This window comes from Hypoxylon trugodes, assembly GCF_022578975.1.
Source record: "Hypoxylon trugodes strain CBS 135444 unplaced genomic scaffold F4822scaffold_4, whole genome shotgun sequence".
NCBI classification, from domain to species: Eukaryota; Fungi; Ascomycota; class Sordariomycetes; order Xylariales; family Hypoxylaceae; genus Hypoxylon; species Hypoxylon trugodes.
In genome coordinates this window covers 3,066,441-3,090,447 of record NW_026250019.1, presented here as the reverse complement: position 1 = coordinate 3,090,447, position 24,007 = coordinate 3,066,441, and the positions used below count along the sequence as shown (strand labels likewise).

The 24,007-nt window shown below is 47.6% G+C and overlaps 4 protein-coding genes across 4 annotated transcripts; all 4 read left to right on the top strand.

Annotated features, from left to right (window-relative positions):
* The first annotated feature begins 2,088 nt into the window (after window positions 1-2,088).
* F4822DRAFT_226236 (uncharacterized protein) lies at window positions 2,089-4,468 on the top strand. Its single transcript, XM_051454075.1, has 6 exons — window positions 2,089-2,741; window positions 2,825-3,694; window positions 3,750-3,798; window positions 3,885-3,926; window positions 3,984-4,097; window positions 4,173-4,468. The coding sequence occupies exons 1-6, from the start codon at window positions 2,337-2,339 to the stop codon at window positions 4,274-4,276; spliced, it is 1,584 nt and encodes a 527-aa protein (XP_051315936.1). The 5' UTR covers window positions 2,089-2,336; the 3' UTR covers window positions 4,277-4,468.
* A 758-nt stretch (window positions 4,469-5,226) lies between these two features.
* On the top strand, window positions 5,227-7,676 carry F4822DRAFT_226987 (Clavaminate synthase-like protein). The gene is made up of 6 exons (XM_051454079.1): window positions 5,227-5,372; window positions 5,636-5,891; window positions 5,969-6,199; window positions 6,252-6,319; window positions 6,383-6,552; window positions 6,611-7,676. Exons 2-6 carry the CDS (start codon window positions 5,645-5,647, stop codon window positions 7,053-7,055), a joined length of 1,161 nt encoding a protein of 386 aa, XP_051315935.1. The 5' UTR covers window positions 5,227-5,372; window positions 5,636-5,644; the 3' UTR covers window positions 7,056-7,676.
* A 7,843-nt stretch (window positions 7,677-15,519) lies between these two features.
* F4822DRAFT_401055 (uncharacterized protein) lies at window positions 15,520-18,755 on the top strand. The gene is made up of 4 exons (XM_051457911.1): window positions 15,520-15,733; window positions 15,799-15,909; window positions 15,983-17,193; window positions 17,247-18,755. Exons 2-4 carry the CDS (start codon window positions 15,838-15,840, stop codon window positions 18,163-18,165), a joined length of 2,202 nt encoding a protein of 733 aa, XP_051315934.1. The 5' UTR covers window positions 15,520-15,733; window positions 15,799-15,837; the 3' UTR covers window positions 18,166-18,755.
* Window positions 18,756-21,235: 2,480 nt separating this feature from the next.
* F4822DRAFT_401043 (ammonium transporter MEP1) lies at window positions 21,236-23,684 on the top strand. The gene is made up of 4 exons (XM_051457910.1): window positions 21,236-21,585; window positions 21,700-22,031; window positions 22,127-22,718; window positions 22,772-23,684. The coding sequence occupies exons 1-4, from the start codon at window positions 21,504-21,506 to the stop codon at window positions 23,362-23,364; spliced, it is 1,599 nt and encodes a 532-aa protein (XP_051315933.1). The 5' UTR covers window positions 21,236-21,503; the 3' UTR covers window positions 23,365-23,684.
* Window positions 23,685-24,007: the final 323 nt, after the last annotated feature.

Genomic DNA, 24,007 nt, shown 5'->3' with positions numbered 1-24,007 from the left:
AATAAATAGAGATGGCAGGAAAAGAAAAAAAACATAAGGGGAAAAAGAAGATTAGAAAAGCGAATTCAATAACTAGTGCGGCTTTGTTGGCATGATGACATCTCTTACTTGCATTAACGCTTACATGCCAACGTAACACGGTAAAGTAGCACTAGATCCCACGGTTGCCCGAACATCCCTTATCGATATAGATCATATAGGGGTCCCTTGTTCGAGTGACCCCCCGAATAACCTTTGGAACCCCAATTTATTGTTCCAAATTGCTCTAATTGCCCGAATTGATCGAGTTCGCGCGAGTTTCGCAGGGCTGGGGGTTGCTCTTTACGTCCCTAACTTACCCCATCGAAAAGGGAAAAAAATTAAAAAAAAGAGAGTTAAACCTTAAGGCAGAATTTCGGCGACTTCTGTTTTAAGGGCGGGCTTAGTATTAGTGCCCTAGAGAGTCCGATCGTGTTTTTTTTCTCTCTCTTTTTCTAAATAATCCCTGCTTATCCGAAATATCCCTGACATTCTGACGTCCCGACGTCCCCTTGGCCCTATCATCCCCCCTTGGCCAACATTAAGTCGGATTGCCTCATTTGCGACTCATTTGCCAGTCGAACGGTTGCACAAGGCCCAACTTCTGATTAATTCCCCCCTCTTTAAACCGGTGAAGGCGCCGGTTCAACGGTCGCTCTGGAACTTCTCACCGAGTCGTTTCCCTCAACCATTACCGCATCCTCTTCTTCCAATCATCATTTCTCCCGTACGGCATACATCTTCATCGGGCGGCAGCATACCGCCGTTTTTTTTCTTTCGATCTTCCTTTCGGGCCTCCTCCAGTTTTTCCCCCCTAGGCTCTCCACCTGCTGACTGCTAATTCAGCCCCCTTTCTGCTTCTAATTGCCTAGATAGGTTTCTATCGACGCAGGCGGCTCCGTCCCTGTATAGCATTGTACAGCACAAACACCCAAGCATAAGGCGCAGGAGAGGAGCATAGAAGGAGCACAGGACAGCACACAGACACACAGGCACATACCCGCACACAGCGCGCAGAGCAGTGAACAGCACAGTGCCGTACATACAGCACAATCACAGCACAACCCACGGCATAGCATAATAACATAAACATAATACAACGCGACGCCGAGCATTGTCGCATTAGCTCTCCGATGATCCTGGTAGTCTTATTAGCGGCAATGACGCTCGTGAGACATTGACGTACAGCGCCTTTTCTCTCACACCCCACAGTTCGTCTGACGCCCGGTGAGGCGCGAGGAAAAGAAAGAACGTACGCAAAGCTTTTGACTGCCGCTACTATTGCCAATATTGCTGTTTGCTGTTGCCGCCGTCGCTTGTTGCTGCCGCTGCTGCCACCACCACCAACCAGTCAGTCAGTCAGTCAGTCGGCCGGCCAGCCGTCTGGCTCTCGTTTTGTGCGTTGTATACAAGAGCAGAGGCTAGACGCCCCCCCTAGCACACGCTCTGTTTTGTGTGGTGTTGGGCACTTGTCTTGTCTAACACACCTCCCGTCTTCATACGCCCGCTCATGGAACGTACAATGGTAAGACTTTTCTTACTATAATCCTTTTCCCTAGCCTGCCTTCCTTCTTTAGATAGCGAAGTAGCGTATACCCTGTCTATTTGCTAGACTGCAGTCCGTTGACTTGCATATAGAATAATAATATCAGAAAACGTCGGCCTTATGGCATCGGGGACGACCCCCCGGCGGAGTCCATACCCCTGGAACCCTCCTCATACTCATACTCATCCTCTGCCTCTGCCTCTGTCCCTTCATTACACTCGGAGGGCTTCTCCGAGCAAGATCTACATATACTCCATCAGGCGGCATCCATCTTAAATATCACCCTCGCCCAATTGCTAGACTTTAATAATAGAATCCCTCACACGCAGCAATACCCACCCTCCTCTCTGCCATACCAAGTTCCAACAAAAAGAATACGTCTTAGTGCAGACATGGCATCAACATCGCCCCAGGAGAAGTCTTCGCCACCTACGGTGTCCGTCCAAGACAACCAAGAACGCCCTCATGTGCCCGAATCCCCCAGTGCCGGGTTCCGCTTCTCGCAATACTTCTCCAACTTGTCTGCTTGCTTGCCGTGCACAACTTGCGAACCCCAAGGTTTGCTTCTTCCTGCTCTAGCTGTTAGTTACCCAACAAACATACTAAACATTGCATAGTGTATGGTCCAATTCCGGCCGCATCGCATTATCCTTATGTTCCACCACGGCAATATTTTGATGATAGACCATCTTCTCCTGGTCTAGCGCCTGGGACACTGTCTCCGGGCCAGCCTAATGTCTTTGCTTCTCATGCACCCTCCACAGCCCCACCGATGATGTCCAATTATCCCACTCTACAGCCAAATCGGCCCATGACTATTCAGCCTTCTACTAGCGGTGAAGGCATGGTCTATCCCGACACTCTGTCTAGCCAACACTTTTTCCAACCACCGGAATACCACCATGGCATGCCAAATTCCATGCCAAATAGCGTCATGGGAACTCAATCTTATAGCCCACCATCGGTAAGACAAAATAGCATGGCTGAGGGCATGTCGCCCCGGGAAATAGATAGAACTCGAATTACTAGTAAGCCTCCCGGATTGGACATTGTGCAACCTAATCAGCGGCCCTCTCCTGCGAGACGGGGTCCTTTCAAGTCAAACAACATCCGAGAGCAGACAGCCGAGACAAGGCGAATTGGCTCTTGTATTCGGTGCCGTATGCAGAGAATTCGCGTAAGCCACCCGATTGCCATCCTTTATCTAGTCCTCAAGTGGCGTCTATACAGTCTCACCTAGGAACTAACTTGCGGCACCAGTGCGAGACCGACCCCACAAACAAATTAGGCTCCTGTCTGACATGCATGAAAGTGACCGGCGCAAAAGTGTGGCGCATGCCCTGTCTCCGCTATAAGATTACAGACGTGAAATTATTTAAGCCCGGAAACGTCAAGGGGTATGAATGGACCCGAAGGTGGATAGAGGGCATCCCAGACGATATATCGCAGTGGGCTTCCGCGGAGACGAAAAAAGTAAAAGTCACCGAGGGGTACACAGAACAGCCAGTAGAGCTTCGCGTCCGCCAATTCATCCCACAGGATGGTGACAGGCTCGAGCGCAGCTGGGTTCACGATGGAAACAGAAGAAGGGTTAGGATCCCCCCGTACGCTATCGTGAACCTTGAAGAGGCAAAAAGTGCCTATGATAACTACATCAAGCTAGGGTTACCTGAGTGCTGCAAAAAGGTCCTCTGGGGGAAGGATAAGTTATTGTCTATGACATATGCCGCGGCGATCAAAGTCTCGAGGGATTCATCGGTCGACCCTAAAGAAAGTGCACTACTAAAAAAGGCCCTTCAACTATGGATGGCCATTCGTTTGACCACGAAGTCCACCATTATCGTCGGAGAAGAGACATTAGGTATGTCTCGCGACATCATGGACGATACTAGCCCGCTTCGAGGATGCATCCCCTTACCGCCTGTAATGGGTGCGCAAATTGAATTGGTTCTCATTCATCAGATTCAGTCCGGTCTTCGCCGGGAGATGCTAGAGAGCTTGCAGGCGATGACACAGGCCAATAAGAACCAAACCTGGTTCACGACATATCTCATTACCTTCATTTTACTTCATAATGTAGCCCTTCTATGTCAGCACGACGCCGGATACGCTAGGAAGCATGGAATCAAGGTGTGTAAAGAGCACTTACCAGCCGACAATGAGTACCACTCGCTCACTATTCAAGTTGCAGAGCCGTTTCGCGAGACAAGAGATGGTGAGAGAGTATCAAATGGGTAAGCCGTCGCGTCTCCTCAAGCGACCTCATTTCCTTAGTGTTAGTCTTCAATGTAGCAACTCTGACATTTGTTCGATCCAATAGGAGCGAACATTCTATTGGCGTATTTCCATTATTGCAACAAAGGTGAGCAAGTTCAACGCTCCTGACTTCTCGAAGGAATTCAATGCTGACTCCGAGCAGGCGCACACCCATTTTCGCCGGATTTTAAGGAACAGGACTTGAGCAAGATAGCTGGGTTGGACGATTCAAAGATCAAAGTAATCCAAGCCACGAAACAGAACGTAGAAAAATACAGTAAGCCTCATGCTGTCTCGTCTTGTAGAGGAACGCCCCTTAGACGAGCGACCCGCTAATCAATCGATTTTTCAGAGAGACACTGGGCCAAGATACGGCAGACTGACGATTACGAAAACGACTTTTACTATATAAGCCAACTCTATGAGGACAGCTGGGCACCACAATCGACGATCTAGGCCTGTCTACTTGGCATGAATGTAGCCGAAGAAATGTTGACGTATTCATGATACAAACATTATATACCGTGCTTATACGAAAGGCATAATCAATGCAACTAACCATGCACAGGTGGCGGGTGTGAGCCGGTGCAGCAAGCACCACCCCATTCGTCAGATCAAGCCAGATGGACTTCCCGAGAGTCAAGGCTAGTTACATATCCAAGACGCCTTCTGATTGGCCGTATGCAGTTCCCCTGAGATGAATATCTGCATGTACCTAGTAAGTGCTGTCCAGGCCTATCTACTTCCGAAGATTGCGTAGACCTACCGAAGTACCTATGTAGGAGGTACTTCGTTTTACAGATGATGTGAGCACATGTTTTCCGAATATATAAACACCGTGTCCAGGACTTAATTGATTGACATTGGATAGAATACCTGTTACACTCCTGCAGCGGGCCGGTCCTCTACATGCAGCCATCGATCGTCGCAAATAATATAAATTGACGCCCACCTCTGTATCTATCTAGGTAGACAGTTGCAAAGCCACCCGGATGCTATGGAAACGGGACTGCAACCCGCTGCAACCTCGACTTGCTTCCGAGATGTCTGAATATCATGATGGCAAAACTCAAGAGGTGGCAGGATCGATCTGCAGCTGTCGTGGAACGGTAGAGTCGGTGAGATCATGTCTAGGATATGCTTCCTGGCTCCCTGTCTATTTGGAAGCCGATCGAATCGATCTACATGCGGCTCAGACTTTCCCCGGGGGATTGCATGCAGCCTTTCCACGTACCTGGTTGAGAAATTAATATCGTGCAGGTGCGTGCGCAAGGTGATCGGAAAAGGAATGAAAAGGAAAAATCAAATTGGTGGGGAAACAAAAAGCATATATAGGTACTTGAGGTTACCTAGATTCTGCATGGTCTTTTTTATACACCCCCCTCCCGCGATCGTTGCACGCTCATAGGTCGACTCTACATAGGCACCTACTAGCGTCTAGATGCGCATTGAAATGAATTTTGATGTATCTACCTTTCTACACGTCCTTCCTGAGAGACATCATGTTGAGAGGCGCTCTCGTTACTATCTACCTACCTAAGGTATCTAGTAGGTATATTTATTGCTTCTACCAAAGCATACAGTTGCATTTCGAATTCCATCCATCTTCACTTTCTTGTTCTTATTCTGGATTCCCCTGTTTTGCCTTGTCTCTTTTCCATGGAAAAGAGCGGAAAATCCACCAAACGAATTATTGGAATATCCACCGTCAAATTCGGTGTACTCAAACCCCCCTTGAAAACCTTACACGAACCTTAGGTGTGTTTTCTATGGTTCGGGCTGCTATTGGTGAAATAATAAGCTGAGAATTTATAGGTACCTAATATGGATTTCTATGGTCCCGTTGCAACTCCCACCTTGGGTAGCGCTTTTTCAACCGCAGATTATGTCCCACACGCCGGTTCTACCTGTGACGGGCTGAATAGCCTCCCTCAGGGCTATCCCTCTAGCTTCGCCGGCCATGAGGGTGCTTGGGCCGGAAAACAGGATATGGACCATGAGCTCCATTTTATTCACACCTTGTCCGGGGAGGAGCTGACCGAAGTATGCTCCGCAAAGGATCACTTCAAATGTATAGCCCTTTGGCAGTCTATCTTGGTTTTTGTCCTACCCAATATCCCCATGCCCGCACTGACCCATGGTACCCAGCATTGGAACTTGATGGAGATCTAGTCACCCGAGAAAACTTCCCTCTTCCTTCACTTGGCCCCAAATTGGATGAGCTTAGTCAGGATATTTATAACGGCAAGGGTCTCTGCGTTGTTCGTGGAATCGAACCAGACAAATACCCCGTTGAAGACCTAACCATTATCTGGTTGGGAATCCAAGCATACATTGCTGACCAACGAGGATGTCAAGATCATTTGGGAAATATGCTTGGTTAGTATACAGATACTTGACTTAAAGATCACGTTGACTAATGTTCCTCTAGTCCACATTGTGGCAGACAACTCTTCCAAGACTAAATTAGGCCACCATCGCCACTCCACTTCCGCAATTGTAAGTCGGATCTATGGAGTGAAGAACTCATCCCTTTCCTACATATGCTTATCATGAATATAGTCTTTCCATAACGAGGAAGCTGGCGACGTGATCGCTTGGCTAACTCGTAGCGCTGCGGCGACTGGTGGCAAGTGTATCGTTGCTTCGGCATATACGATCTATAATATCTTAGCGGCCCACCGACCCGACATTATACGCACCCTTGCGAAGTCGGATTGGCCATTTGCTCTGTAAGCTTCCCTGCTATATCGATGTTGCTTACGAATAGTACTAACATCCCGACTTAAGGCCGCGTTTCCAATGCCGGCCATTGCTGTTTTACCATAGATCGAGGTTGATCATGAATTTTGGTCGCACGCCTCTACTAGGGAATGCTATCCACCCACGCCCAGAGCATCTCCCGAAACTCAATGACCGCCAGCGCGAGGCACTTGACGTAGTGGAGGTAATTGCTCAAGCCGTCCAGCTAGAGATCAAGACCCAGGCCGGCGATATGCATTTCATTAACAACCTTGCCGTTCTCCACAGACGCGAAGGATTCGTCGACGGGGAATCTGCCCAGCAGAAGAGGCATCTAGTCCGCATGAGACTACGCAGCTCACACCTGGGGTGGGACATCCCCGACGATCTAAAGCGAGAGTGGCATGACGCCTTTGACGCGGATACTTACCAGACGTGGCACCTTGAACCGATGCCTGGCGACGTGTTTCCCCTTCGCAAATACACCAACTAGGACGACTCGCATGCACACTAGGGGCGGGTACTCATGCAATACCTCTCAGGGGAAGCTACTACAAGTAAGACAAGTCTCCAATGAGGTTTCGGAGCTGCACACATTACGGCAAAATTGGTTCAGGGATCGGTTCTTTCACAGCTTATTAAATTTCCTTATCGTTCTAAACGTAATATGTAATACGGAGTTTGCGGGGAGAGGGAGTAGGACAAGTGTGTCGCCCGACAGAATTATGAGCACAACAGAATCTAGACAAGCTCGGATACAATCCTTTAACATTGTATGGACGTCTAGAATAATAACAAGACGAAAGAAAAAAAAAGGGGGTAGAGAGATACAAGAGGTTCAAAGACTACCTAGGTAGCTTCGATCCCTTCCAACCATATTATTACCTAGCCTACGCTATACTACCACCTTAACCAAAAATATTTGTTCCGATATATTGTTGCAGTCTAGGCCATTTTCCCACCCCAATAAAATCCCCACAGCTAACGTACGGATTGGCCCCTTTGCATCTCAAGCGTTGACTTGGCAGAAACTTTTTTTTCTCTTTCTCTTTCTCCTATACTCTTCAATGCTACGATGGCCGCGTTCGAACTAGACAATCGAACCATGGTACGACAAGCAGCGAGCAGTGACGGTAGTAAACGAGCAACGGTAGTATCAATGAGCAACATGGATTGAGAAGCACCACCCGGGAATTAAAACGACGCTACGCGGACGACCCGTGGCTGCAGCGCATTTGCTTTCTGGGGAGCTACAGCATTGGCTCGGAGGAAATAATAAGAAAAAAAAATTAAAACATACATACATGGAACCAGGGGGGCGGTTGGTGAATTTTTTCGATTTCATCAATTTTCATTATTATTATTATCTCCTGCAGTAGTAACGACGGCATGGTAATTGACGATCTAGGCTCATCTTTTTTCCTCCTTCCTTTCATTCTATTTACTTTTTTTTTTTTTCATCCTCCCTATCTTTAGAACACACACACGCACAGATACCTTCTTTGGTACCTACCATGTAGGTATCTAATGTACCGACTTCTTTATTTTCTTCAAGCCACCGATGATGGGTGTATGATGCCGAAAGAGAAGAAAAAATCTACACACCTACATATAGACATACGTCTCTAGCCTAGACGCTTATGTAGAAGCTATATTGATCTAGCAATCTATTTCATGTATAAGTCAATGCACTAAATTCGTGGATGATTCCGTTAATAATACCCTCCTTGCTGCATGTACATACAGGCCCCCATACCCATCCCATCCAACATTCATCAACCATCCATCACACCATCCCAACGCCTTGGTTTCGTCCCTCCCGACAACCTTCGAGATCGGAGATCAGAAAGGTCGGGAACCGTATCTCTACCACTTACGGGCCAGCCCTTTAGCCCCATCTCTCCATCCCTTCCCCCCTCTATACGAGTAAGAAGAAAACTTTTCTTCAACGACGGGGCTCCTAAAATGCAGAAAACTTTCATCCCGTATTCATCGCTTCGCATGCAGCCGGTGAATGCCGTCTCCCACACACACTTACCACATATTAAGACATTTGAGTATTATATATAACGTGATTGTGGAGGATGGATGCGGACTCGTCTCTTGATTTAGTGGAGAAGATGCATCTAGAGTCTCTACTAGTGCTACTACAACAATATGGAAGTAAACTACTCTCGTACATCCCTACATAGAGTGTAATAGGAACGTAGGTGGCTTCATCCAGCCCTTTACTTTCAACCCCCCCTTTTTTGCCCCTAATCCCTGTGAATTTTCTCAACTCCCTTGCTATCTACTCCACTATTAAGGTCATTTTATATCAACTTTGAACTCATTCGCCTACCCCCGTTCGGCCGCATTCACTCGCGTCACACCTTGCAGTGCAGTGCTTCGTACCGTGAAATTAAGGAGTATGTGACGTCCGTATAGAGGCGGGTCTCCGTAGCCGCCGTGGGCTGATGTCCGGTCCACATTCGCCACTTTGCCACTCCGACTGCACCTCGATTGGCCCGATCAAGCCCGGCTACCACCAAAAAATGAGGGCTATCATATATTTATTCCGCAGCGAAAGTGAAAGAGACAATTCGAAGCTTTCTCCGGAGTCCCTTGATTTAGAGAGGGTGCCTAAGGACGCTGTGACACAGCTTGCAATGCGCATCTGCTTGCTGCTGCATATGCATAACAACCCCCTATAAGCGGCTGCTTTTTTTGTGTACCCCCAGATTGTCAATAATGAGTATCTTGTTGCATCTATTGTGCGACATAGAAGTTCTTCTTGCGGCCACCCGGTTACCTTCAGCCGGATCCGCGGCGCCAAGATCTTAAGCCACAAAAATTTCAATTGATGACCGGGTTCCCGTCACGCTGCGACATAGCTCACGTGGCTGGCTAGCCACTACACAGCTACAAGCCTCCTTGAAAATCCTCACGAAAACAGCCAACGAAGGTAGAAAGAAAAAGCCACAATTTCGGATTAAGGTCCTTACCGCGCCCTGTGGCTTGCTTCCTGTTTCAGACGAGACGGCTGGAGATTGGGTCGGTGTTCGCTTTTACGTACGAATCGTGATGATGATCGGCGATAAAGCTGATTAGCAAGTGTCTGTGCAGGACTTGTAAGGCCTGGACTCTCATCGGTCACAAATGCAGTCCACGTTATGCCCACGTCAGAATTCTGTCAATGAATTAACGACGGTTTGAACTCCGGACTGTAAACAGTGGCTATGACGCCCTAACGGAGGACTGCCACTGGATCGGACAAAGCGGGACAGACGAACCGGCGGTCTTGTTATGGTACGTAGTCATTACTAAAATGGGAAAACTATCATATATCATAAAAAATTCTGTGGAGGTGGGCACCTACCTAGGTACTGAGGGGGTTGGGGTGGTAGAGGGAACGGTTCTGGGCTGCTCCGTCGGACTCTGGCCACAAGCCCATTTCCTCGCAGATTCGGAGTTCTTCCTCAAGATCTCTCTATTTTCATATTGTTGTAGGCTGCTAATCTCTTCGATCTCCCGACGTACGATGTGCCGGCTAGACTTCATCTATGGGACCCGATTTCCAATGCTTGGAACGCCGTACTCTCGGATAGCTACACCTGGTCTTAGGAACGCAGAGGTACAAGAACGGTACAAGCTGGAAGGTAGGCCACAGCTAATCCTATTGTGGTAGCGCCAAACGCCTCTGCGGGTACTGCACCGTGCCACTAACAAGTACCTTTATCCAGTAGAAGCCAAGCACACCTGCAACATACCTATGCTGCTAGGTATTGCGCTTACCATCCGCCCTTCAGATCTGAAGAATGGATTCAGGGCCGGGGTTGAGAATTGAGATGGGTATGGGTAATTACTGCAAGGCGCATATTAGGCTCGGCGCCGTGACGTTGCCGCTACTGCGAGACGGCCTGCCGGGCTGCCAGGTCTTGCAGGAGGGAGGCATTGTTGTTCTTGTCATGCACGGATTGTCACTTTCTGCTGCAACCTGCCGTCGACGAAAAGTTCCCACCTGCCTGCTGCATAGGCGAGAGCAACGGTAGCCAGACGCCGTCCCGGACAATACCCACGCAGCCATAGGCAAGCCAAGGATCAATCCGTCTTGTCGTTGGCAGCCACGAACGAAAACGCGCGATTAGGAGGCTGTATGGAATCAAAAAAACCCACTATTTTCTGTTACAACACGACCGGTCAACGGAAATAAAGGACCGTCTAAGCAGATTGTAAAGCATGTCGATGAGCTCGTGTGGCCATATCCGATAATTAATTTTCACATCTCCTTGGATCAGATAAGGATGATCTCGATTTGTTATGATGCTCTGTCCAACGTTCGGACACGCGCCGTACTCAACAGGGTTTGGGGTGCGACACGGCTACGAACTCGTGAACTGTGCGCAATAGTGCAGTCGGCTTTCCCAATAAGGACACAGACGCATAAGGTACGGGTTTTGCCTGCGACGATCTAAGGGGGATCGAATCCTCGAAATGCAGAGACGCGAAAGGCGCGCTTGGGAACAAATAGTGACTAATGAGACGGCACCACGGGCATTTTCGTCGCGTGACTTCTTACAAGTCGGACGCAGGAAATGGACCCATCTTGAGGGAACCTCTTCGTTTCGGCAACCGTTACGTGGATGACGACGAATGAAGTCGGTCAATCGTGCTACCTCCATGCGTATTTGCTGAAGAATATCATGTGTACGTGCGTATGTGCGTGTATGCGTGTAAAATGGACAGTTAAGACTCCAGGTGTTGATGGATGTCATTGTCAGACGTTGAGGGTTCCTATTAGACCGATAGACTAAGGAGACTAGGCAAGTCTACTAAGTCGAGAACGGTTATTCGGCCTTACTGGGTCTTTACTGCCCAACCCAATTCCCTGAATAGGACGTTCATACCAACATTGTGGCCTAAGGGGTAGGGAGGAGCATTTGGCTTCGACGTCGGTACCTACAATGTATTAGTCTACAAGACTAGGGTGTGTGCAAGTACCTAACCTAACCTAAGACCATTCCATCGGCTAATGGCATCGGGTAAACAGGGGTTTGAGCAGGTAGGTACACCATGAAGGAGGTAGGTAGCCATATTCAATGCATCCTTCTACATGTACATACATAGTATGCGTGTAGTAGCTTCCTAGGTTCCTTGAATGCGTACGAATGCGTACCGATGCGTACCTAGGGAGGTATTCCTTCCCGTCTGGAGCCTGCATCGAAGATCTTCTTGTTATTAGTGGAAGACGGAACGGCAGTAACCTGGGCAAGTGAAAAGTGTAACCAGTGTAGTAAGTTGTTCTTACCTAAGAGGGATGCCTATCCGAGGCCTAAGGGGCCTAACCAACCGCCAGCTCAGATCGTTCATTCCATCCCCCCTATTCTTTTTACATACCGTCTTTTATTCCAGGATGTTCGAATCCTTCTCAACTGGAACTATCGTTCACAGTCCCCAATCGAAATGTAACACATAATTGAATCGGCATCCAGATCAGTCAACCTGCATCGGTATGTTTCGGATACTGCTGTCCGTTCATAGCACACACCCTACTGAAGTTCCTTGTCTCACAAGCGCCCCGATGGTTGGTTCCCCCAGATTTTGCCTCCGGGGAGATGTAGCGAATTCTATCGAGAGGACCGGCCCAAGTACTCACAGTCTTACTTGGTACTTTCGACACGGCCAAGTCTGTATCGATTGTTAGTCCATATAGCCCGGTCTAGAAGAGATACTCTCTAAGAACGTGGACTTCACAGGGCATCCAATCACACTTAACTTTGGGGTTCAATGCGCTGTATTCGAAACCTAAGCACGGTCGCTTGAAACCAGTTTCAGGTTCAGTGAGGCTGGAATTTCTCAGCTATGCCACACAACACAACCACATCGCAATCACGAAGATCGCCAACAAGAAGTTGGTTATGTGGTAAATGGATGGGATGTATCCCATAAATTGCACGTCTTTCTCAGCTCGGCAAGATTGAGAATGATGTTTCCGCGCGGAGAAGCATGAGATTCTGTCGAAAGATCATCCTTTCGAGGCCACATGGCATTTTCTCGACACGATGATACTATTCATAGAGCAAACGTCGCGTGGAAATCAGGCCGAAGTTGAATAAGGAGGCGACTTTAGTTCTTATAGGATTCGAGCTGAGATTTACACCGATTCGTCAGCCCCGGCTCGATTGTTGGCATCGCAGGTTCATCACCTGCCTGCCCTTAGTTTGTGCAACAGTCCCATCTAGACTGGATGTCGCCCTCCTGGGGATATACGTCGTGCTACAACAACAGGATTACTGCTGGGACGTCAGCGCTAGAATGCGGTTATCTGAACCTCGGGGGTACGATGTGTTTGCTGAGCCGCATCGCTCATAGCCGGCGGCCGGCGGACGGTCTCGAACACGTGGGTCAATAACCCTGCAAAAACCAATGGCCCTGTCCTGCCAGAGCGTACAGATTCAAGTCTAGGCCCTTATCTTGATTCGCGATTATATGGGAGCGAAAAGGTTATGGGGCCGCGGGTAAGTCTCACTTTCCCGATGAAATGAGTCACGAGGTGTTCGAAAAGGGATAGAGGCGAACCTCCCTTAAAATGGAGTGGGCCCATGCACAATAGCATTCGAAATAGGTGTATATTGTTGTAACTAGAGATTTAATAAACGTCTAGAGGATTAGTTGACGAACCAAGTTTCCCAAGCTGATATATGGTTTCCAGTGTAGTTTGTGCTCCATTCCGGCATGTCGGCACGTTGCGGTGTCCCCTCTCTCTCACCCCCTTTTCCCTCAAAATCCGGGCACTCACAGACGATGAGGACATTATGACGTTTCCACGTGCGGCATGTTGTGCTACCGATTTGCGCGAGTTTGGTGTGCGTAGGTGGTTATTTGAGTCATCTAAGGGGCAGAAAATCGGCAGTCATCTCTAGAAGTTTCTAGCGATACAGCCTCAACAAGACTCTCGCGCATTTGGGTAAAGGTATTTCTTCAGGTATTTTATAGAATATTGAGGCTTATTATAACGTTGTCGCCGAGTTTAACGCACTGTTTTACATTGGGGCTTGAACATATCCAGTTACGGCAATACAGCCGATGCGAAAAAGCTCAGCGTACATGATAGCGGAATGGTCATGGATCCTCGTATGCCTCTCTCTATTTGGATACTTTAGCTTTGTCCAACTCTCTAATCCTCATAAGCCGTTTAGGCTACCATCAAGTAAGACGATGCAATTCAAGTTGGAATTCTCAACAACTCATCTTCTCGAGATCATCATCATAGATTGTCAATTGGCATTGAGAGTGCAACATCATATAGTTTTGAAAACATGCGACGGTAGTGATCACGCGTCCATCACATCACGCGATGATTAAGCGAATATTGGGAACCATATGCAAGGCAACCTGCTGCCAACATACACATACTTATCCTACCATTAACCGAATGTTTCTCTCCTCTATAGTTATTTTAGATGGAGTATTTCCCATGAACCACCTACGGATCTTAGCGAAAGATAACCTCCCGCCCGCCTCCCCGACATGTGACATGTTTGCGAGAGCAGTCTCAGCTAACTAATAGAAATCCTACACGCATGCGACGAACCCCAACGAAGGAAGAGATTGTGGAAATGGTTGCGCATGGCCTCATAAGTCCCCCCAGGTATTGCACCCCAAACTTAGCACCCGGCGTTCTGTCTTCGCTGCCTCTCATTTAATAACCCCTTTTCTGCACCCCTCTATTTGGAGTGGGAACCTTTTAAGGCAGGATAGGGTAGGACGTCTTATGGTTGGAGCTTGATGGAGTTTTTCTCCATAGAACTGGATACTAAGAACCGAATTTTGGGAAGTATACCTAGGTAGTGGTTAGTCTATGCTACCACAAGGAGGACATTACCCTCTAGCACTAGGTAAGCCTGTTATGAGGGTATACTGACCATTCACATCTATATCATTCCACTTCACATGAGCTAGTACTTTGACTCATTCCTTCTATACGTGCTATTGGTTATCATATAGGCACCGCATGTTACAACATTGTCCAATGCCGCGGATGGATTTCAGTGATATACTCAAATATACCAGACACTGATAATGGCCTATGTATATGAAAATATTAATGATGTCAGACTTTCTGGATATGAGGTTAATATTGTAACTTGAAGTTACCATAGGTGATCGTGGAATGTACTAGCGACCTTGTGTATTCTGACAGGCAACTATCGGTAGGAGAGCGTGAATAGTGCTAAGCCAACAGACCAAAAGAAATTACTATAGCCGCCTATCGCCTAGCCTTTTGGGGCTCAAAAGGGCGACTGACTTTAACGTCTTGTCGCTAAGAATACCAAGCGGTTTCTGTACCAGCCCAAGTGCGGCAAATCGGGTAGATCAATTCGTTCACATTCGCAACCATCGTCACACTCCTGTGTTCATAAATCTAGGCCTTTCCGTACCTAAGTCAAACGAAAACCCGGAATCTTTTTGTGCTCATCCTAGTCTTATATCCTGACGCGATTCCTCACGATTAGGCCGGATGATCATGATCTTGAATAAAGCGATAATAATATGTAGTTTGAGTGGACCAACATTAATTAGAGGAAGCGAAGATTGCCTAACTAGGTCGGCTTGAGAGAGGCTATCTCATATGACACGAGCGCTTATTCGAGCCGAAGGCTTCACCGATCTAAGGCTACGCGTAGGCACAATAAATTTTTTTCAAGTACCCAGATAGAAAGCATAAAATCAAATTAGGCCGCTCTTAGGTTTAGTACATACGAGGGCAGTCTTAGAATCTCCAGAAAAGACTTTGGAGGGTTTTAGGAAGAAGGTTGAAATGTTGAGATGGTGATGCTGTGAATCTCGGAAATACTCTAGGGACAGATCTTATCATGATTACATAATACCGTCTGATATACGTGTACCTAAGTACTTAAGTATTAATAATTGGTTGAAACCCGGAAACTTGCCACCTGACGAACACAAAGAAGGTGCGATGCTTAAGCAATTCCCAATGCCATTACCATTTGTAGTTCGGTTGGTGGGGGAGGGGATATTTTTGGCGGGGTAATCACACCCTGTAGTGCCTTCCAGGGGCTGCAGGTGCTCAAGCTCCAGGGGCTATCGGGATCCCCACTAGTACCTACTACGGATTGAGCGTGTGCTGTTATGACTTCAGGAAACCACGCCGCATCTCGGAAAAAAAAGGTTTCTGTCCATAAAAATCCTAATCTCAATTCCATCCCCCAAAACATTCTAACCGATTACAACAGAATTATTTTGACTGGTAATAGTTGATAACTTGTGATGATATGGCGAAGGATGCGAGCTCCGAGGGAGCGCTCCGGGTGAGCAGATGCAGCTGCGAGATGGGACGCAAGAGAGTAAGCACCTTTTTTTACAATTCTCAAAAATTTACCTGCTAAAGCTGACAACACTGCCACTTCTCTCGCGCAGCACCGCATCCCGAAGTCGATACAAATCCCTTTCGAAGCTTTTCAACCTATCGATGTACCCATCCATAATCACGATTCGGATGATGAAAGCGGCGACGATACGGACGAAGCCGATCAAGATGATGGCAATACATTTTTCGATGGTGAGCTTTTTGGCACCGTCACCATAGGTGGTGATTTTTTCGTCGTAAACCAACAACTTCTAGATGTTGCCTTCCCGAACGGAACGATGGACTTGGAGATGGATATGGATATGGACGTGTCTATGACTTCGGAATCCGCGCCCGATTCAGATCAAGAATTCGAAGGGGTACTACCGAAGGTCGCTACTTGGAGGATGAACCTTACGGCATTATCACAATTCTACAATATCTACATGGTGGCCTACGAGAACAAGATCTATATTTCCCGGCCCCGTAGCTGCGTCACTAACGCCTTGCCGGCCAAACCCGACTTAATCTTAGAACCTCCAGCCAGCTTAATGAGCTATGACGTGGGCGGCTATCTAGATCCAGCCGCCCCGCATCAAGTTAACCATCTCATCGTCGGTGAGCTTGGAGACGAGGAAATTCTACTCCTTGCCTACGACGACGGTGACGTCATTGGCTATTATACTAAGTACATTGAATCCGAGATCTCACGTCGTGAGAAAACCGGCAATGGTGATGGGGCCCTCCCCGCACCCTTCTTCCACGAGAATGTTTTGAAGAGCGCTTGGGGACTCGCAATTCACAAGAAGTCTCGCTTAATTGCCGTTAGCTCTAACTTACACAACGTCAGCGTCTTCGTATTTGCTTTATCGGGCCAAGAATACAGACATATTGCCGATGTGGATTCGGTTGAATTCTTTAGAAACATTACTAAAAACGAGGATGGTAATATAGAACCTCCGATGGTTCCTCCATTCGACTGCGCCAAGATCTTCGAATATCGTAGTAAAGCTGCCGGGTTAGAAGAAGAGATTCAGGACCGTAACGCAAACTGGCGTATTGTTCTGCGGACTGGCCATGGTGGGACCAACATCCCTAACATCGCCTTCAGCAGCGACACGTCTGGAGAGGCCGACAAGGTTGTCGCAGTGGATATCAATGGAAAGCTCTGGTTAATGGACATTTGGCATTTGGCCGTACCAGTCCCCCATGCCACCATTGAGCCTCTCCATCGTGCTCGCGTTATCCCCAGGGTCCATGGGCCTCATGATGGTGGCCACAGGTAAACTTGCCCTTGTTGAATATATCATTAAGGAGATACTAACGTGAATTTAGACCAAGGGGTTGGGGCGTCCTAGTGCTACCTGAAAGTAGTTTCCTGCCAACCAATGATGTCGAGCAGTCGCTTGGCCTGCCACCATCAGAAGCGATGTACCTTGAAAATGAAAGGATAGGAGAATGGATTGACAACAGCAAAGGCATCGAATACGTTAAAAACAATTCAACTATACACCCTTGGGTGAGATCAGGCAATGCTAGGCGATTTAATTTTAACGCGTTCGAGCGTATGAGGGTTCGGTTAGATAGCACATGGTACGATTCCGGTCCCCAGCCACCTATGCCGCTACAAAAATTGATCGAGGATAATGCGCGCCGCGGGGGGCATATGTCTCGAATAAGCGACGGGCGTAAGTCCCGATTAGCCCAGTCTAATCCTCGAGCTATCAAGAGGCGCGATACCGTCCTGGCGGATGAGAGCAGTATCTTGCGGACCTATGAACTCGATATTGAGCTCCGCGGCTTTAAGGAAGACGGCGTAGGGATCATGTTCGAAAAGGTCATCGACCAAAGTCGACCTCCGCATGCAGTGTTGGAGCCCATGAGGCCATCAAATGAACGACTAGCAAATCTCATACACGTACCAGAATTATCGTTAGTGGTGGCAGGCTCACTATGCGGACGGGTAGCACTTATAACCTTGACACGCCCAGAGCCACACAGCCTCCCGTTCAAACGATCATTCAAGATCGAAGCTATTCTACCCACCAAGAGGGATGAAGACACTCATAAACGGCCAATTTGCCCTTTGTTGGGTGTGGCTATTGGACCGATCCCATTTGCTGGGAATGAAAGTCTAGCGGAACGACCTACCAATCGAAGGCGATACCGCATAATGCTTCATTACTATGATCTTCGAATCCTGAGTTATGAGATATCTCGTGGCTCACCAACGGACCCACTAACTATTGTTTGAAGGTAACTTTACCTCACTTTTCCTAGAACTCTTTTTCCATCATGATACCCAAGGTTGCATTTTCGGATCAAGGCCGGCGGGCGTTTACAAACAACTCAAGGACGAGAATATGACGGATAAGGCTCTCCAATCATGTTTTTCTCCGGTGTTACGAAGTACCAACGAAAGACACGAAAAGAACGACACAAGTATGTTTATGCTAGCTTTTCAGCTACGACACTAGGTTACCTGATGTAGGTACATGCTACGAAATGTTATTTGCAATTGGTCCCCGTGGGGGAAACCGGGCCAACTAGAACAGGGGTGCGTTTCTTCTAGAAACACTCAGTCCATCAAGGGTGGTTGGCGATGCAAAGCACATGGATTTGTAGTCTACTCTCTTTTGATAAGTACTTGCTTTCCAATTTTACGTACTTGAAAAACGTGATGATTAACAGACTGGATCCTACTTAAAGAACATCTTAATTATGCCCACGCGATGAAACAAGACTAAATCGAATATCAATGACGTGTACGATTAAGCTCCAAGATGCGCGCTTGAATGCTCTCGGTTTAATTGAGAAAGCTAGCATGCTCATAATGCAGCAGAGGTACATTGGCAACTTATCCAAATGTGCATAATTCCGCAGCTGGATGCATGCACTTCCGCTGTAGCTGCTTCGACGTTCGTTCTGACATACATGTACATGACTAAGTGAGAGTACGCAGGTACATTGTTAGATCGGATGCCAAGACACGATTTCGTGGAGGAATGATAAATCAGTAAAAGCAATGAACGATTCTAATTGGTCAATAGATCAGAGATAAGGCTTTGGCCTCACCTTTCCCATAAAGGTTAGAGCGTGGTGGGTCTTACTCTATTTCCGGGGATCAATGGAGCTGGAGCTTCAAAATTTTGTCATTTGATAATGTAACTAACTCCTGGACCTGGACTGAATTTTTTTGGATTTCCTAGGGGGAGGCGAGCTGGGCTGGGCTGGGTGTTACGAGTTTGTTCGGCTTGTACCTAACGCAGCCCAACGGTTTATTAATCTCCGGCAGCCTCATGCGCCGCTGCTCTCTGTTCTATCACGCGACTGTAACACGATGCGCGTTGTACGCGATTCGGGCAATACCGAAGCCAAGACCTCCCAATGTCTACCTCTCCATCTTTAAGTAGATGCAACGGCTAGAAGGCGTATAGAAGGTTACCGAATCTAAGTTGGCCGAGAAGCGGCAACGAACAACAACGAGCTTGACATCATCCAAGATGGGACCCGACATGGAAATTGTTAAGGAGGTACATTCTGGATGGCATGGGTCTCAATTAAGCAATTGGCCTAATGTCGATCCCGGCACTAGCAGGCTTGTTGTTTCTAAGGTACTGCCCAAAAGGTCAGTGATTACAGATTAATGCTGGGAAGAAGAAGACAAAACTTCGCAAAACCTGTCGTATGTTAAATATGCAGTTTGAAGAAACGCGGGATGCGTCAGCCCTTCAAAATGTTAACCTTGATTTTTTGACTGATTGGGTTTGACAGCTATACCTTACATGTGAATAAGTATAATGTGTTTACCACGTAAAAATACATTACACACCTTATGTCGAAATGGCTGCGGCTAATGTCGAGGTAAGCTTCGACGGTTCGAGACAGACCCGAATGTACCATACTATTTTCCTGCCTTGGCGGTTCCTAGTCCACGGGCTGGTTCCGATCTCAGCCCCATCGCGCGACTCATCCATGATTTGCGTAGATAGGTAATGGGTATGATAGATAGGAATTGTTCGGGCTGAGAGCTGAGGCTTCTCATTCGCTTGTTTCGAGCCTATTGCAAACGGTTTGTAGGGGAGAGGACAAACTATTTCGTAACAGATACTCCCGTCCCACGCGATCTAAGGGCCCGAGCTTCTCTCTTAGCTGGGACGGGTCGACACCACCGAAAGAAGGGACCCTGGAAACTTGGCATTGACGACAATTGAAAAAATATTTAGAACTTCGAGATGTTTCGGGGCTCGATGTTGTGATATAAGTATTAAAGGAAGGAAAAGAAAAATAATAAATCAGACCCGTAATATGTCTGTATGGGGCCATGCAATGCCGGTAGTTGGGCCTTACTATTGAATGTCTTAAACGAGACAATTGGGAAGAAATCTCAGTCGAAGTGGGTAACATGCCCCTGACGCTGCGGCTATCATGTAGCTCCATGCATCTTGTCGTTCTCCGTAGGATAAGAGGAAGATGACAATAATAACGATGATAATATTAATGTTAATAGCAGTGTGTCTTTAAGAACGCATCTACCCAAGGTATCAGTTTTTTAATGGCTTGTGTACCTGAGTAGGAAATGTGAAAACTCCCCCATATGCACTATAAGATAGGCTAAAACAGATAGATCTAACTACCTAGGCAAGATGATGGAACACAAGCCCAGAAGATTGGAACCGACTATGTAGGTATTGCCGGTAGGATGGGTAAGTGCAATTACCATCCATGTCTCCGATACGTACTTTTTGATATGTCCATCGAGAAGAGGGATGGGGGTATCGTTTTGTTATGTAGGTGAGTACCATCTTCGTCGAATGGATGTGAGTGGGTGACATGAGTTTGAGTAACGTGGTATAGGTATGGATCCTGAAAAGAAACCTCTAAGATATATGTCGAGGTCTGTTTAACTTAAGTACCTCCTAAAGTTTCTACTAAAAACGCCTCAGTCGAACTAATAAAGTCTGCGATGTCGCTCCCATCCCGTCGTCATTTCCATTTCCACCAGTCGTCCCTTCTCTTACTAAGAGACCCCAGGTAAGAGTAACCAGGTGTACGTAACGGAAGGTACTACTTAAAGTATCGTACATAACCCACATGCAGGTAAGCCTCCCGGTGAAACTCTACAAATGGGAATACATAATACATGGGGGTCCCATCAATGATTTCGTAGGTACCTGACCATCATTAGGGTTTGGGATGATGCACCCCGGTTCCCCAATTACATACGGCTACTAGTAAGACCTGGACTTGTGATTGGTCCGATAGCTATCTATCTTCCCAAATTTGGTTCCGTCTCTCTTACATAGTTCAGGTCTGGGCCGGACGCTCTAGAAAACTTGAATCCACAGCTCTCTTGCTCGGCCTCTTCTCTTTCCATATATCTCTCGCGTACCATCCATCCCGAGTTCGTTGTTAACCTTGTTTAATGTCGTTTCACCTTTTTCTCCCGTTCCTTCTTCGACATCTCGTCTTCGAATAGACTTTTTTCGGTTCTTGTACCACCTCGGAATAGCTCCCCTGTCACAACCCAAAAAATAAATTCAGACAATAATTTACGGCTGATTTTTTCGAATTAATCGGCCAACCGGCAACATGTCGTGGTCGCCCTCCTACTCGTGGACGGGCGCGCCCACCGAGTTCAACGGGACGAACGCAGAGACTGGGGGTGATTCCAGTATGTACAATCACACAATTCCATCAATTTCTCAAGATGTTCGAGAAAATTAGACAGAAGAGCGAACGAGTCAAAATATACCTACGACAGAAACTAACATTCACCTCCACGCAGACACCGAAAACCTGAACCAATGGTACCAATCCGGCGACCAAGCCTTCATTATCGTCTCAGCATGTATGGTTCTACTCATGGTTCCCGGAATCGCATTTTTATATTCCGGCCTGTCCCGACGAAAGTCAGCTCTGTCCCTCATCTGGGTCGTCATGATGTCTTTTAGCGTCGTCATTTTCCAGTGGTATTTCTGGGGCTACTCGCTAGCTTTCAGTACAACAGCCACGAACGGTTTCATAGGCGATTTACACCACTTTGGTCTCATGAACACACTCGCAGCTCCCTCTCCCGGCTCGCCGCTTATACCCGAATTATTATACTCTTTTTACCAGGTGAGCCTTTTTTTCTCATTTCTGTGTAATACATATGTGGAATCACTCGGTCTGGTGGAGCTCTCCGATAATGCGCCGACTAACACGTGGTCTAGATGATGTTCTGCGCCGTTACCGCGGCTCTCGTTATTGGTGCGGTCGCCGAACGGGGTCGAATGCTTCCTGCCATGGTCTTCATTTTCTTCTGGGCTACCCTTGTCTACTGCCCCGTCGCCTGCTGGGTTTGGAACGTTAACGGATGGGCGTACAACTACGGTGTTCTCGACTACGCTGGTGGCGGACCCGTCGAAATCGGTTCTGGTCTGTCGGCACTCGCCTATTCATGGGTTCTTGGACGACGTCACGAGAAGATGATGCTTAACTTCCGACCTCACAATGTTTCACTGGTTACGCTTGGTACGATTTTCCTGTGGTTCGGATGGCTCGGTTTCAACGGTGGTTCTGCCTTCGGCGCCAACCTACGCGCTACCATGGCATGCTGGAACTCTTGCCTGACTGCTACGTTCGCTGCTATGACGTGGTGTCTACTTGATTTCCGTCTTGCGAGGAAGTGGTCTATGGTCGGATGGTGTTCCGGTGTTATTTCTGGTCTCGTTGCCGCTACACCTGCATCCGGTTTCATCCCACCTTGGGCGTCTATCATTCTGGGTGTTGTCACTGGTGTCTGCTGTAACTTTGGCACCAAGGGTATGTTATTCCAACAATAAAACTAAGAAATTCCATACTAATGTTTAAGTTAGTCAAGTTTCTGGTTCGAATTGACGACTCCCTCGATGTATTCGCTGAACACGGTATCGGCGGAATTGTCGGCCTCATTTTCAACGCGTTCTTCGGCGCGAACTACATCATCGGTCTAGACGGTGTTAACAACGGCGTATACCCTGGCGGTTGGTTAGACCACCACTACGCCCAGATGTACATCCAAATCGCCTACATTGTAGCTGCTTGCGGTTACACCTTTGTCATGTCTGCCATCATCGCGAAACTCGTTGATCTAGTGCCAGGCCTACACCTACGTGCTACCGAGGAAGCCGAACTCCTGGGTATGGATGACGACCAACTCGGTGAATTCGCTTACGACTACGTTGAGGTGCGACGTGACTTCCTGGCATGGACTCCCGCCAAGGAAGAGCCTACTGCCGATGGCCACCGCATCATCCCCCAGCATGGCATCGAAGAGCACCAGAACATGGCCAACACCAACGGCCAGGCTCTCGAGAGGGAGCAGGAGAAGTTCGGGGTTTCGGCCAGAGCGCCCGCTAAGGAGCATGCCGCCGAAGAAGCCGCGAAAGTTGATACTGAGGCCGACGCAGCCACAGAGGATAGCAGGTGATGACGTACACCTCTTCCCACAAATTACTTTCTATGTTTCATTTTTTGTTGTACTACTGAACATATATGCCTGTGTTGCTACATAATACCCATCGGTTCTTTTCTATTTTTTATTGTTTGGAGTCAGGAAAAACTATCGGGAGGCGAAAAGGGATTCAATTTCTAGGAGAAGGCATGGTGTTGAGGCGTTGTGTACTTACTGAAGTTTACTTGAAGGAGGAAAATGAAATGGGCAGGAATGGAAATAGGGGGTTTATCCTTGTGAATATACCACCAATTCAGATTCAATTACTCTTAACTATGCACGGTTGCTTGGCTCTATTTTTTTGTGCTCAAATTCGTATTTACCACGCCCTTGATGACGCTATCCAGAGCCCTCCCTGTAAAGAAGCATATACCTATGTGTGTGTGCCTAGACCCCCCTTTCTTACCCCCTCGTCTTACTCAATCACAGAAGAATCTAGAAAGCGGTGAATTATATCGCTCAATTATGCACGCATTCATGTACCCATCTATCCCGCTCAGTTAGCTGCATACGATCCAATGGTAATGTATGTACGAGCGAAATATTTGACTAACATCTTGAAGTAGTCCGCTTCTTGCTATTGTTGGCCTGTTATAGCTTCTATGGCGCTAATGGGAAA

Coding starts and splice junctions, on each gene's coding strand:
- F4822DRAFT_226236 (XM_051454075.1), top strand. CDS start 2,337: ATGATGTCCAATTATCCCACTCTACAGCCAAATCGGCCCATGACTATT. Junction 3,695..3,749: donor CTAGGAAGCATGGAATCAAG/GTGTGTAAAGAG, acceptor TCACTATTCAAG/TTGCAGAGCCGTTTCGCGAG. Junction 4,098..4,172: donor ACAGAACGTAGAAAAATACA/GTAAGCCTCATG, acceptor TCGATTTTTCAG/AGAGACACTGGGCCAAGATA.
- F4822DRAFT_401043 (XM_051457910.1), top strand. CDS start 21,504: ATGTCGTGGTCGCCCTCCTACTCGTGGACGGGCGCGCCCACCGAGTTC. Junction 21,586..21,699: donor AGAGACTGGGGGTGATTCCA/GTATGTACAATC, acceptor ACCTCCACGCAG/ACACCGAAAACCTGAACCAA. Junction 22,032..22,126: donor TATTATACTCTTTTTACCAG/GTGAGCCTTTTT, acceptor CACGTGGTCTAG/ATGATGTTCTGCGCCGTTAC.
- F4822DRAFT_226987 (XM_051454079.1), top strand. CDS start 5,645: ATGGATTTCTATGGTCCCGTTGCAACTCCCACCTTGGGTAGCGCTTTT. Junction 5,892..5,968: donor CGCAAAGGATCACTTCAAAT/GTATAGCCCTTT, acceptor CATGGTACCCAG/CATTGGAACTTGATGGAGAT. Junction 6,200..6,251: donor TCATTTGGGAAATATGCTTG/GTTAGTATACAG, acceptor ATGTTCCTCTAG/TCCACATTGTGGCAGACAAC.
- F4822DRAFT_401055 (XM_051457911.1), top strand. CDS start 15,838: ATGGCGAAGGATGCGAGCTCCGAGGGAGCGCTCCGGGTGAGCAGATGC. Junction 15,910..15,982: donor GCGAGATGGGACGCAAGAGA/GTAAGCACCTTT, acceptor TCTCTCGCGCAG/CACCGCATCCCGAAGTCGAT. Junction 17,194..17,246: donor CCTCATGATGGTGGCCACAG/GTAAACTTGCCC, acceptor ACGTGAATTTAG/ACCAAGGGGTTGGGGCGTCC.